This window comes from Bos indicus x Bos taurus, chromosome 5 (assembly GCF_003369695.1).
Source record: "Bos indicus x Bos taurus breed Angus x Brahman F1 hybrid chromosome 5, Bos_hybrid_MaternalHap_v2.0, whole genome shotgun sequence".
Classification (NCBI taxonomy): domain Eukaryota; kingdom Metazoa; phylum Chordata; class Mammalia; order Artiodactyla; family Bovidae; genus Bos; species Bos indicus x Bos taurus.
Window position 1 is genome coordinate 59,150,225 of NC_040080.1, and position 13,435 is coordinate 59,163,659.

The following is a 13,435-nucleotide window of genomic DNA, read 5'->3' on the forward strand; positions in this document are numbered from 1 at the left end:
ATAAACCTAATCATTTATATCTCTATTACCTCAATATACATGAAATCTGAGAAAAGACTTTTTTCTGTAATTTTTAATACTCGTTTAATTTTCCTTGAACACTAAACATAAACTGTTCAAAGAATGATTTTAAGGCTTTTCAAAACTGGAGCACTCCCGTATTTTACCTAAAAATACTTACGGCCAAAGTGATTACAATACAAAGTAAGAGTAAAAGAACTTGCACCTGATGGGAAATTCCTGTGGGTAATTTCATGTAAAGTTAGTCAAGAGCTAGATTTCTGAAGAAACTACATTTATTCTTTTAAGAATTTTACAGACTAATTTTTTATAAAGAAAAATTCAGTAACTGACTAATTTTGCTTTATAAAAGCATTTATAAAGTATTTCCTTTATAAAATATAAAGTATTTCCTTAAATACTCCTGTATTAACCTGAAATACGTAAATATGCCTTGGTACTGTAACTATCACAGACTTGAAACAAACAAAAAAGAAAAGCCTCTATTTGCCCTGTGCCTAAAAACAAATACTCCATGTCCATCAGAGTATTTATGAACATTAAGTATCTGTCTTGTAGCTGACATGGTTTAAGTTATGCGATACTTCTATAACTGTAATGTCACAGATTAATATCCATGTTTTAGGCTTAATCTATTAATAATTATTTATGTTTTTTATCTGCAGTTAAGTTCTAGGAGCATGTGACCATTCAAAGAATAACTAAACTCATATAAGCTTCATCATCTAATATATACTAGTTTTAAAATACTACCATTAAAAAATAGCTACCTGTAAGTTTTTCAAGCACGCTAAATGCAAATTTTAAATACTTAATTTTAAAAACTGAAATTCATTGCCTTATGTAAGATAATTAAAAATCTCTTACCAACTTTATTTTGAATAAACCCATACTGTACCTGGTTACTACCGTGACCAAAAGGAGTACTAGATAAATTAGTGGTTACACTGTGCAAAATAATTTCACCACTGAGAGATCCAGAAGCAATGTAGCAGTCATTCCAATTATATGTTACACAAGTTACTTCATCTTTATGATCCTGAATGAAAGAAATGACAGTAAATAGAGTGCCACACAACTTCCAAACAGCATATTTTTCATGTTTTTTTGTAAATATTATATATTTGTCAATCTAATATTTGCTTAACATTTTCCTCAAAATAATCTAAAAAAAAAAAAAAGTACACAAATGAGTAGTAAACTATCTGATCAGCACCAAGTCTTCAGGGAACAAACTTATTTTTCATAACCATAACAATGATCAGGCACTATGAAACAAGAGACAAAAAGGAAAGGTAATTTTCTAAATGGCATTATGCCTACATTAAAGAATTCACTTCCACTGACAAGTAACATTTATTGCAAGTTGACTATTATGAGAGTCTCTGCCCTTGAGAATATTACTGTTCAACTGGGAAGACAGGATGTTTAAGTAAACATGCAAATGGCAGAATGAATCCTAAAGGAGGGGCAGAGTCAAAGCGTCAGAGGAAAGCGAAAGAGGCTTCACTATGGCTGAGTTGACAAAGGAAGCTTTACAGAAGACAGGAAGCTTGAGTTCAACCTTAAAGAAAGCGATTAAGAGGTAAGTTAGGGGAAGGAGAATGAAACCTAACACTGCAAAATGGAAGAGAGCGGAAAAAAAAAAAAAAAAAACCCCAAAGCCGAATTGAGAAAGCATGTTTGAGACTTGATAGATGCTGCTTCCGTCTGTTGAGTACCAACTTAGGCTGGAGTTTTAATTATTATTAATCTTTAGAACAAGCATGGGAGGCAAAGTCATTTTTCCTATTTTACAGATGAGTTAACTAAGGTTAACAAACTGCAAGCTCACAGAACTGCCAGTGGCAAAGCTCAGATTCAAGCTTATTTTCCTCCCATTATACTAGCACTGTCTCCCTGATCCACAGGGGAATCCACTTTGAGGAAATAAAACCGTTTAGAACAAACTGAGTTCACAAGGATTATGTTTTCCAAGACTAAATTAAAGGCAGCAGCCTAAGAGCACAGTGGTCAGCATAGTTTTTAACACTTTGATGTCACATCTTAATAACAGAAACAAACCAATCTTTGTATCTAACAATTAATGTAATAACAATAATTGTAGCTATAATATTCCACTTATTTTACAACTTTCTCAAATGGTCCCTGAAGCATGCCAGGAGATGGCTTTATATTTTAGGAAATTCTTTTTCCGTGTAGGTATGTGTGTATATATATAAAATATGTTTAAAATTTCACATGTTAAAACTTTTTTGAAAGACAAAAATTGAAAACAATTTTAAAGATGAACTTCCAAATACCAAAACGATAGAAGTCCAAAAAAGCAATCACAACCAGAGGCTTTCACAATGATTCTTTTCATTTTCTGAAACTGCAAAAGCTATTTAAAGAAACACTAATTATAAATAGTAAATTATTTCAGAAACATTTTATTACCAAGATGAAAATACACACAAAAATAACACAAATAGCAGCAGAGAACTAAGAAGCAATATCTCCAAACTGATTACCAGATTGAATACTATCATCCCAAAATCACTCTCACTTTTTCAAAGAGCCTTAAAAAAATCTTTAATGACAATAAACCATATTTTTTTAAAAATGAAGGAAGTGGTCCACTCAAGAGCAGAACAAAGTGAAAAAATAAGGAAAAAGTTTTAACCCCAGCAACACAGTAACATACATGGAAGGAAAAATAAACTCAAAAAAGTAAGCTTTTGGCTACACATCTTTATATTCCCTAACAAATCTCACTTCATTCTGAAGCTGCTTATTGTTATCATAAAAGCTCAAAATTAAATTTTGGTAATTACTAATAAACACATTTCTGTAAAGATTTTTTTTAAAAAGTTGCTTACCTTAAGAGATCGATGAACTCTTTTTGATTTTAAATCCCAAATATTAACAGTATTATTTAGGCCTCCGCTTACCAAATACATAGATGTTGAATTTAAACTGACACATGTCTGCTTTTGCTATTAAAAAAAAAAAAGTCATGTTAATAGAGACCAGAGCTGACTATCAATTCTCATCCAACACTTGGTAAGCACATGAAAAACATTTGAGTGAAATGCTATAGACATGTCAATTCTTGTACTAAAGATTCAGCTCTCATCATCTTTCACAAGAATTCAACAGTCTGCAAAGTGTTCAAAATGGCTTTAAGGAAATCAACCAGATTCATGTTCTTCTCACATAAAGGTGGTGACAGAGGAAGCTTAGGAAACCAGCAAGTCTCAGAGTCCCTTTAGGGCTTACTTGCCCTGCATATTTCCCTTTAACAAAACCTGCTCTTATACTCCACAGAATATCTCAAATCAAAATCAACCCACAGCTCAGAAAATTCTAAAGGTAGAGGAGACTTTGAAGAATGCCTAGTTTAAACCCTTCAATTTACAGAGGGGGAAGTTTTATAAAGAGGACAAGATACTAGTCCCAAGGCACAGTGCATCTCCCCCAAATGGACCAAATCTCAAACATCCTGTCATCAGAAACTAATTCTACACTCTTCCCCCCTACTGTAAGGTCCCATTCATCCAACTACTCAAGACAGAAGTTCAGAAGGAACCTTGTTTCCTTGTTCTCCCTCCACTCAGTCTATCAGCAAGTTCTCTAAACTCCAACCGTAAAATATACCCCACAGGGTGCCCCCCTCTATGGACGGTCACTGCAAGCACCCTGATCCAAAACTTGCCAAAGCACAACAGCAGCCTCCTAACTGGTTGTCTGCCTTCCACTCTTGCTTCCCTACATTCCATGTTCTATACATAGAGTGACCTTTATGAAATGTATATCAAATCATGTGTCTTAAAATCCTCAGTGGCTTCTAATCACACCTAAATTCCAAACTCATCATCAAGCTGGCTTTCAATGCCCTATTCATCTAGCCCTTCCTTAACTGGTCTCTCACCAGTTTCCTCCCCACCCACTGATTCTCTAGGCACAAGGACCATCTTCCATTCCTTAAATGTCATGACACTATATTTGCCTCCAGACTTCTACACAGCTATTCTTGCCTGGAAAGTCAATTCCCCTGAACCTTGGCTTGAATGACTTCACCTGATCAGTAGATATCAACTTAAATACCACAACTTCAGAAGACCCCTTCCCCACCTAACTAACTGCTAACTAACCACCTGCTAACTCAATAACGTACTTCAGCTCTCTGCATAACAACTTACCACTATCACTGGGTACTGTTTACTCATTTATTCTGTGTCTTTCACCAGAATGTTAGTTTCCTTAGAGCAAAGACCATATCCATGTTCAATAAATATTTATAGAACAAATGGCTAAAAATACAGTGGTAACCAAGTTTTCTCATAATGAGTATGTATGCATGTCATCTATCTGGTGGTATCATCAGTAACTATGCTACAATGTTGCATGGTTGTTGTTTTTTTCCTATTAACTTTCAGATACACTGTATAGTTACATTAATTATTCCCACTCCAGCTGAACACCATAAGGGGGCAGGGCAGGGATAGAAATTAATTCCAAAGGGTACATTTTGTGACTGAAGGCAAATTACTTAGCTCTAGGCAAGTAATCTCATCTTTCTAAGCCTACATTTCTACCTTTGAGAAATGAGAGATGAGGACCTGATCTACTGTTCTTGATAGTCCATGCATTTCAAAAACATCCTCTGCTCAAGAGAGCACCAGATTCTTAAAAGGGTGCAGATGGCCTCCTCTCTCTCCCCCAAGGTTTCTTCCAGCTTTGAAATTCTAACCGAGTCAAAAGTATTAACACACAAAAATATCAGGGGCACATTACATCAATATTTCAGTATGGTCACTATAATTCTCTTGCAGACATCATTCGAGGAATTGACTTTGGTCTAAATAGACTAATAAAATTTAGAATCTGGTTATTACTGCAGATCAGGAGTTTACCTTTAAATAAAATAGATAAGAATGGCATCCATCAAAGATCAATATATTAAAATCCCAATCATGAAAAACAACTGAAATTATTCATAAGGGCTCAGAACAAAACCTTTATTTTTAGCTGCTTACCCTAATGAGAGGATTTTTTATGTTAATGTATTATTAATGTAGGTAGTGAACTTAAATAATTAATGGAAATTGGTTATTACAGGAATCCTGTACCCTAAGACAAAAGCAATGGGTAGAATCTTAAAATCTGAAGATAACATCAGGTCAAATTTCTAGGTTATCATATCCATTATCATACTGTCAAGACCAATCTGTCTACTTTAGAGAGGTAAAATACAAAATCAAAGAAAACTAGTATGGACTTTAAATAAAGTTCCACCTTAAACAGTGGCAGAAGTGGAGATCAAAACTGTTTTTGTTTTTTGACTTTTTATTTGTTTTGGCTGGATCGGGTCTTAGTTGCAGCATGCAGGGTCTTTTGTTGAGGCATGTGAGACCTCGTTCCTGGACCAGGGCTCGAACCTGCATCCCTTGCCCTGGAAGGATTCTTAACCACTGGACTACCAGGGCAGTCCCCAAATCAAGACTGTTTTGATGTTGATATTTAATTCAACAAATGTTAGCTGATCAACTTGGACATGATCTGAAGATCCAAAAATGACTAAGATGTTCTGCCTGCTCTTGAAGAGTACAGTTTACCTTTACCGCCCAGTGGCACTCTGGGGATGCAGATTCAATCCCTAGTCCGGGAACTAGATCCCACATATCTCAACTCCACTTACTGAGGCTGAAAGGCAAGTGCCATTCCTACCCTTAACACACATTCTATCTGTCCCAGTCTCCACCACCTGTGGGCTGGAACTGATGCTGAGGCCAATCCTACCAGACACCTTTAGGAAAGGACTGCTAGAAATAAAAGGACTGCTAGAAATTCTAAGTCATTTTTATTAATATGTTAGATGAACTCATATTGTGTAGTCCTGCTGTGTTCCACTTCAAAGCAACTGGAGGAGAACAATTACTAATTAGGCCACCTTATCTACTCCAGTGTATAAAATCATGACAACTCATTATGGCTTAGAGTCCACCATAAAACTTTGAAATTTAAAAAAAGAACCATCAACTACATATTCCTTTTTATTTAGATCTTATTTAAAATGGAAACAAATTTCAAGAAATATGTGATTGGAAATGAAAAAGCCAGTATTATCCTGAATCAGAGGGATAAACTTATGAAACAAAAGGGTAAGAATATATAGTGAGAAATTTGTTTAAATGCTCTGGAACCAAAGCTCATTTTGACAAAGCCTGTTCTGTTACAGGAGGGCTTGGAGAGGCTCAGGTAGCACCCACTGGACCAAAGCTAAAGCAGAAGGTCACCATCAGATAAGGGTCTTTAGCTGATGGTGCTGAGCCTATTGTTAGTAAGGGAAGGGCTACATCATTAGGACCCTTTTGGTCAGATCAACCTAGGAACCTTGGTGGAACATAGTCCTAAAAAGCCACAGCAATACCAGGAAACCTCCAACAGAGGGAAAATGGAGATGCCACCTAGCTGACGAAATCTAAGTCCTTGATTGCTCCCCTAGGATCCAATATTATTTTACCTAAAGATGTATCAGTAAGCACACTTATCTCACCTTCAAGTGTTAACTGTATTCTTTTAAGCTCAGGTTAAGAATAATGCTTTTAAACTCCTTTAAATTTAGTTGTTAGCACCATAATAAATAAGCAATTACCACGCAAGCAGGACTAAGATTTTTAAAAGTTTAAAAAAAAAATCACTTACCCCTTCACCAAGCTCTAAAAGCGGGACAGGTTTACATTTGCAACTTGAAACAACTATTTTGTCACCACTGGAAGATGCTGTCACTAGAAAGTTATCTAAATCAAGAGTTATGGAACATCAAACAATCCAAGAGCAGCTCTAGCACTCGACTATCACCATAAGAAATGTGATGATAAAAGCAAGCACACTAAACTAAGAAGACAAACAATGAACATAGTTGATACATTAGCTTTCAAAACTGGCTCAGATTACTAATTACTAAGACTAATTCTCTTTACTACTGCAGGGAAGAACTATCCTTTTTGACTTTGCTATCACTTGAAAGCTATTTAACCTGTGTGAAATACTACCCCATTTTCAAAGAGTAGGCCAGAAGGTCTAATTTTATCCTTCAAGAATGAGAACATGATAAAAGCAACATCAAGCAAATACCAATCAGCCTTTTCTTCTACACATATGGTTTAAGATAATTATTTAGTAATGCAGTGCTTGATACCAGTTTAAGCTAGGAAGCAAATGTCCATATTAGTCTCCTATTTTTCCACTAAAAAATAAAGCCTGATATTTCCTGGAATGGAATGGACTGGAATGCTTATGATAGAGAATTTCAATTTTTAATGTATTAAGAATATTATAGTGTATGTAGCAAATATAAGTAAGTGCGATTACACAGCACCTATGAGTTTTACTTTAACTTTATTTCGGCTCAATTAAATTTAAATTATTTAAAATACAATTTTAAATTATTAAAATAAGAATTATTTAAAATTTGATTTAATAATTTAAAATTAAATTTACCTTATTTCACATAAATAAGTGAAATAATCAGTAAACACAAAATAATGTAAGTATTTTTACATGACTAAACACAATAATACAACCAAGAACAAGAGCCTGATTTTGAGAGTCAAAACAAAATATCAGAAGTTTAAACATACACTTTTAACAAGCAAAGTCCAAACTGCATTACTTTAAGTGATTTGTAGAACATTCAGCTATTTTGTGAACAGACCATGGACTGTAATTTTATCATGACATATGATTCAAACAAAATCACTTCCACCTATCTAGATTTTACAATATTGAAAAAAATAAATCATTTTCCCTTTCCTTGGCTTCTTCCTATGTTTACTGTTACTCTTCTTTATAGAATATATTAAAGAAAGGACTGAAAGAAGATACTACAAAAGTATACTCAAGTTACTCCACTTATTTCTCATATAGTTTTAGAAGTCTTAAGAAAGTGAGGAGTGTTACCTGGAGGGCCAAAAAAATAATAAACTGATTTAAAAAAAAAAAGAAAACTGATCTTCATGGCTGCTGCTGCTGCTGCTGCTGCTGCTAAGTCGCTTCAGTCGTGTCCGACTCTGTGCGACCCCGTAGACGGCAGCCCACCAAGCTCCCCCGTCCCTGGGATTCTCCAGGCAAGAACACTGGGGTGGTTGCCATTTTCTTCTCCAATGCATGAAAGTGAAAAGTGAAAGTGAAGTCACTCAGTCATGTCTGACTCTTCATGACCCCATGGACTGCAGCCCACCAGGCTCCTCGGTTCATGGGATTTTCCAGGCAAGAGTACTGGAGTGGGGTGCCATCACCTTCTCCCGATCTTCATGGCATCTCACCATTAACTCTGTCCTTGGAATCCATGCTAAGCGGTCCCCAAATATCTGAGTCTGGGAATCCCTTGGTCTTCAGTAACTAACCTCTAAGGAAGGCATCAAAGCCTCAATAGGAATAAAACTATACAAAGGTTTCCAGTGCACATGTACTTATACAAGAAAACTACAGAAATAAAACCAGTTTCCAAAACCCAAAGGACACCATCACATTGTCATAGTCACAGCAATTTTGTTGCTAGACCTTTAAGTGGTTTATCAGTAAATGCCAACTCCTGATAAAACTCCTTGGAATAAAAAATAATCACTAAGAATTGGTACTTTTATGCAGTAAGTAACAGAAAATTAAGCTCTAAACATAATAAAAATCTAATAATAGAAGCAACATCACATATTTGTCACTCTCTTTAAACATTTCCCCCCACTATAGATCTGCAGAGGGCTTCAAAAACACAGTCCCCTCACATGAGTTTGATTAACAGGGAGCCAAAGTAACTTACTTTGCTACTTTAATACAAAATCAAGGAATGATAAGAGGAAAGTTTAATTCAATAAGAAAACTTGTCATTTTTGTTATATATATTTACAAGAATAATTAGACTGGGCATGAAAACTTTCTAATGTTTTTGTTCATGAATCATTCATATTTTAAAGCTTTGATATTTTTACTTTCATCAAGAAGCCGAATATTACTACTTTGATACTGATAAGATCAGACACATGTTCAAGCTTAATCTGTTATTTAAGAAACACTGTATGAGTTCCACAAAAGAATGGTTATCTCTACCATACCAAGAATACAGAACATTTTCATACAAAAGGTGGTAACAGTACTTTGTTTCCAGCAATGGTTCTCAACTGAGGATGATTCTGGCCCCTCACAGAATTGATATGTGGCAATTCTGAAGATGCCTCGCAGCTGTCACCACTGGGGCTACTGGTATCTCATTGGTAGTGGTCAAGAAGGCTTCTAACCATCCTACAACACACAGGGCAGCCTCCATGACAAAACATTATCTGGCCCAAAATGTTAGTAGTGAGATATTGAGAAATCCCTATTTATGAGTTCATTTTATCCACCAGGAACTTCCCTGGTAGTCCAGTGGTTAAGGGTCTGCCTTGCAGTGGAAGGGACATTGGTTTGATTCCTGGTCAGGGAACTAAGATCCAACATGCCACTGGGGAGCACTACAAATAAAGAGCCTGCAGAGAGCCTGCACACCGCAATAAAAGACCACACGTGACTCAACTAAAACTCAGAGAAGCCAAATAAATGAACTTGGGCTTCCCAAGTGGCGCTAGTGGTAAAGAAACTGCCTGCCAATGCCAGAGACCTAAGAGATGTGGTTTCAATCCCATGGTTGGGAAGATTCCCTGGAGGAGGGCATAGCAACCCACACGAGTATTCTTGCCTGAAGAATCCCATGGACAGAGCAACCTGGTGGGCTACACTGCGTAGGGTCACAAAGAGTTGGACAAAATTGAAGCGACCTAGTACACAGAATTTACTAAGACAGGAAGGATAGGAATCAGAAACATAAAAACCTTAGGAAAATTCAATCAAGATTATTTATCTTTTTGGGAAACAAGACTATTTTCAACACAGATACAATGGAAGAGAAATACAGGAAATACCTCAGTAACATGGAAATGTTCTACAATTTTTATCTCCTCCCTCAACTTTGGCTTTTGTCTTCAAGTTCTGTCTTGAATTTCCCAACTAGATCCACAAATACGCAAATGGAGAAGGCAATGGCACCCCATTCCAGTACTCTTGCCTGGAAAATCCCATGGACGGAGGAGCCTGGTAGGCTGTAGTCTATGGGGCCGCTAAGAGTCGGACACGACTGAGCGACTTTACTTTCACTTTTCACGTTCATGCAGTGGAAAAGAAAATGGCAACCCACTTCAGTGTTCTTGCCTGGAGAATCCTAGGGACGGGGGAGCCTGGTGGGCTGCCGTCTATGGGGTCACACAGAGTCGGACATGACTGAGGTGACTTAGCAGCAGATGCAAAACATCATTCCAGAACTTTCAGGATTATTTCCACCATTACCTACCTTATTCCATTTAATTCAATAATGAACTGTTGACACAAAACTCTATGGTCTGCAACTAGTAGCTAACATATATTTTTAATACCAGTGCTGTTAAATGTAGTGGGTTGCAAATAAATTTTTTTAATGAAATCAATGGAGAATATCAGTTTTCAATCACATGATATGTCATTGTTTAGTCGCTAAGTCATATCTGAATCTTTGCAACCCCATGGACTATAGCCTGCCTGGTTCCTCTGTCCATGGGATTTCCCAAGCAAGAATACTGAAGTGGGTTGCCATTTCCTTCTCCAATGGATCTTCCTGATCCAGGCATTGAACCCATATTTCCTGCGTGGCAGGTAGATTCTTTAATACTGAGCCACCCGGAAAGCCCCTATCATATGACATATTGTTTATTAAATTCCTATTTCATTTTATCTTTCACAGCTATGCCAAATATATTTCTCATTATGGATCACACAAAAAAGTTTCACTGCTACTGGATGTTTAACATAGTGGTTATTTTTGTTTTTTTTAAAAAAGGATACTATTGCTGCTCCAACACACTGAGCTGATAGCATGTGGTGCGGTGTGTGGGTTGAATTTATCCACCAGTGTCATAGATGAAGCATCCCATATTTTAACATCATCTCCCGATGAAGCAAATCTGAGGTTTTCCTGCATGACTGCACCTACAAATTGTTTAAAACAACATGCTTTAAAAACAATTAATAGGTTTAAAACAAACAAAAAAAAGAGTTAAAATGAGGCATCTTATCCAAAACAAGTGGCTGCACACTTTCACTTGTGTCCCAGAGACTGCGCTCACCACAAAGATGAGTTACTGGATGGATCTTCCTAAAATGTAAACTGGATGGTCTTAGCTGACCTTCCCAATGGCTCTCCACAGCAGTTGCAATGAAATGTAGCCTCCTTAGTGTGGAGAGTTTCATAAATTGGCCTGATGTAACTTTCCTTTCTTCCCCGGGGCCACCAAACACACTGGCCTTCTTTCTCACCTCCAAGTGTTTCTGTTACCTCGTCTGCCAGGAATGACCTTTCCCAATTTCCCAGGGTCATCTCCTTCACATCATCCCAGTCTTAGCTCATGTTTCTTCCTCAGAAAGGCCTTCCCTGACCACCATGGCTAAACCCATTGTTCTAAACCCCATTCTCCTGTTCCACTTTTTCATGGCCCTTCCTGCTATCTGCAATTCTTATTCTCATAACATCTGTGGCCCTTGACTTGACCAAAACTGTCTTGTCTTGTTAATTACTGGTCATCAAACATTCCTGGCACACAGTTGGTATTCAACAAATAACTGTTGGTTAGGTAAATGCCTCATCTTGAAAAAAAAAAAAAAGATATGATAAACTCTAGCACTCCTGCAGGTTAGAATCCCACCACTGCAGGTCTTCCAAATAACTCTAAAATTAGCAAATACAACCTGAGAAGATGTCACTAAGTCCCTATACCAACACCTGATCCACAATGCCTTCGCTTGTATTATCTATTCACAGTTCGAATCCATAATTCCTACAAAGTGATTTCACAAACCCAGGCCGTCTAAAAGACAAAACACACATAGTAGTGCATGATGGGTAAGAAGAAAAAAAAAAAAGGTCAAAAACAGCCTGGGAGAAAGGGGAAGGGAAGGGAAGGGTCTAAAAATATACCTTCACATCTTCCTGGTGTGGACAGTGTCAAGAGAGTGGCAGAGCTTAAGTGATGTCACAGGTTCCCAAGTCATCAACAAAACATCACATTTGTAAGGATATTTCAGAGGACAATTTAGAGACATAGTAAAATACAGGGCTCTTTCAACTCTCAAGAGACAGAAATTTTAATGTGTTTATAATGAGGCTGAAATTTCGTTAACTAGAAAAGTCACTTATGTGATTCACTCTGCTTCATTCAGCAGATAAAAACAGTTCTACTAAGAGCCCTTAGTCACCTGTTGAAATGTAGACACAGTGTTTGGATTTGGTGGCTTAACATGTTATAACTTATGCCCTTTGGATTCCTCCTCAACAACAATGAAATGCTGGAAAAGCATCTGTAAACCCAGGAAACAACATTGAAAGATGTCTTTACTGTAATCTTAGACCACACATGTTGAGCGGTGTGATGTAGCGGAAAGATCACTTTAGTCCTGGCTCAGATGACCTGCCCCTGAGTTAGGTGACAGTCAGTTTGGCCGAGTCACTCAATGTCTGTTTGCTCCTCTCAAAGGAGAGCGGGGAAAGGCCCATCAACCAGTGTTCTGAGAACTGAGCACACTTAAGGGCGCGGCATACTAGCCGCAGAAAGAGGCTCCCATCAAAAGTGAGCTGTCAGGACACACGACCGTAACACCATCAGCCTCGCGGCTACAAGAAACAACTCACTACACTGAGCTTAAGTAAAAGCTCTCCAACTTTCTTTCACCCAAAATGCATTTTACTCGCAGGAGTCTTGCTCAACTGGAGTTACCTTGTTAAATGCATTCGAGCGCCTGCTAAACGAGTCGAATTTGAGAGGTTTACAAAAAGGTAACGGGACTGCTAGCAAGCGCAAACTTTCCGGAGTCGGTGCAGCCCCCGGAGCCGCCCCCGACCTGCCCCAGTCGACCCGGGCCACCTCTCAGGCCCGATCGGAGGTGCGCGACCCCGGCCCACGGCTCCGGGGCACTTCCCCGCCAACCCGGCCGCCGCGCCCCTGCCCGACCCGCTGAGTCGCGGGGAGCCCAGGGACCTCCGACCCGCCCCCTGAGGTGATCGGAGGGCGGGTGGGGAACCAGGAGAGGGCAAGTACGCGGCGGGCGGCGGGCCCTACCCCGGAACCTCCGGAACCTCACCTCTCAGCCGCCGTACACCGGGGGCCTCGGCGCGGCCCGCTCCGGCGCTAGGCTTCCGGCTCCCGCCTGAACTGTTAAACTTCGGCGGCCGGAAGTCCCGCCTCTGAGTGGCGTCACCAGGAGAGGCGCTTCCGCAAGGAGGGGCTCAAGTTGACAAGGCAGAGCCAGGGACAGTGCTGGGCCTGGGTTCGAGTCCTGATCCAAGCGCCTGGGACGGAAGGGCGGGAACTGA

General features: G+C 38.6%; 1 protein-coding gene across 2 annotated transcripts in view; it reads right to left on the reverse strand.

Annotated features, from left to right (window-relative positions):
* Positions 1-13,306, reverse strand: part of NEDD1 (neural precursor cell expressed, developmentally down-regulated 1) — a 52,314-nt gene extending 39,008 nt beyond the window's left edge. Inside the window, exons 1-5 of one of the 2 annotated variants that reach the window (XM_027542089.1) lie at positions 13,204-13,306; positions 10,915-11,058; positions 6,712-6,806; positions 2,883-2,999; positions 920-1,060 (exon numbers count right to left, since the gene is read on the reverse strand). In XM_027542089.1, coding sequence (XP_027397890.1) covers positions 920-1,060; positions 2,883-2,999; positions 6,712-6,806; positions 10,915-11,050 — 489 coding nt within the window. In that variant the 5' untranslated portion in view covers positions 11,051-11,058; positions 13,204-13,306. Of the gene's footprint in view, positions 1-919; positions 1,061-2,882; positions 3,000-6,711; positions 6,807-10,914; positions 11,059-12,839; positions 12,921-13,203 lie in introns of those variants that run through there. The other variant, XM_027542088.1, reaches the window with a different exon arrangement.
* Positions 13,307-13,435: the final 129 nt, after the last annotated feature.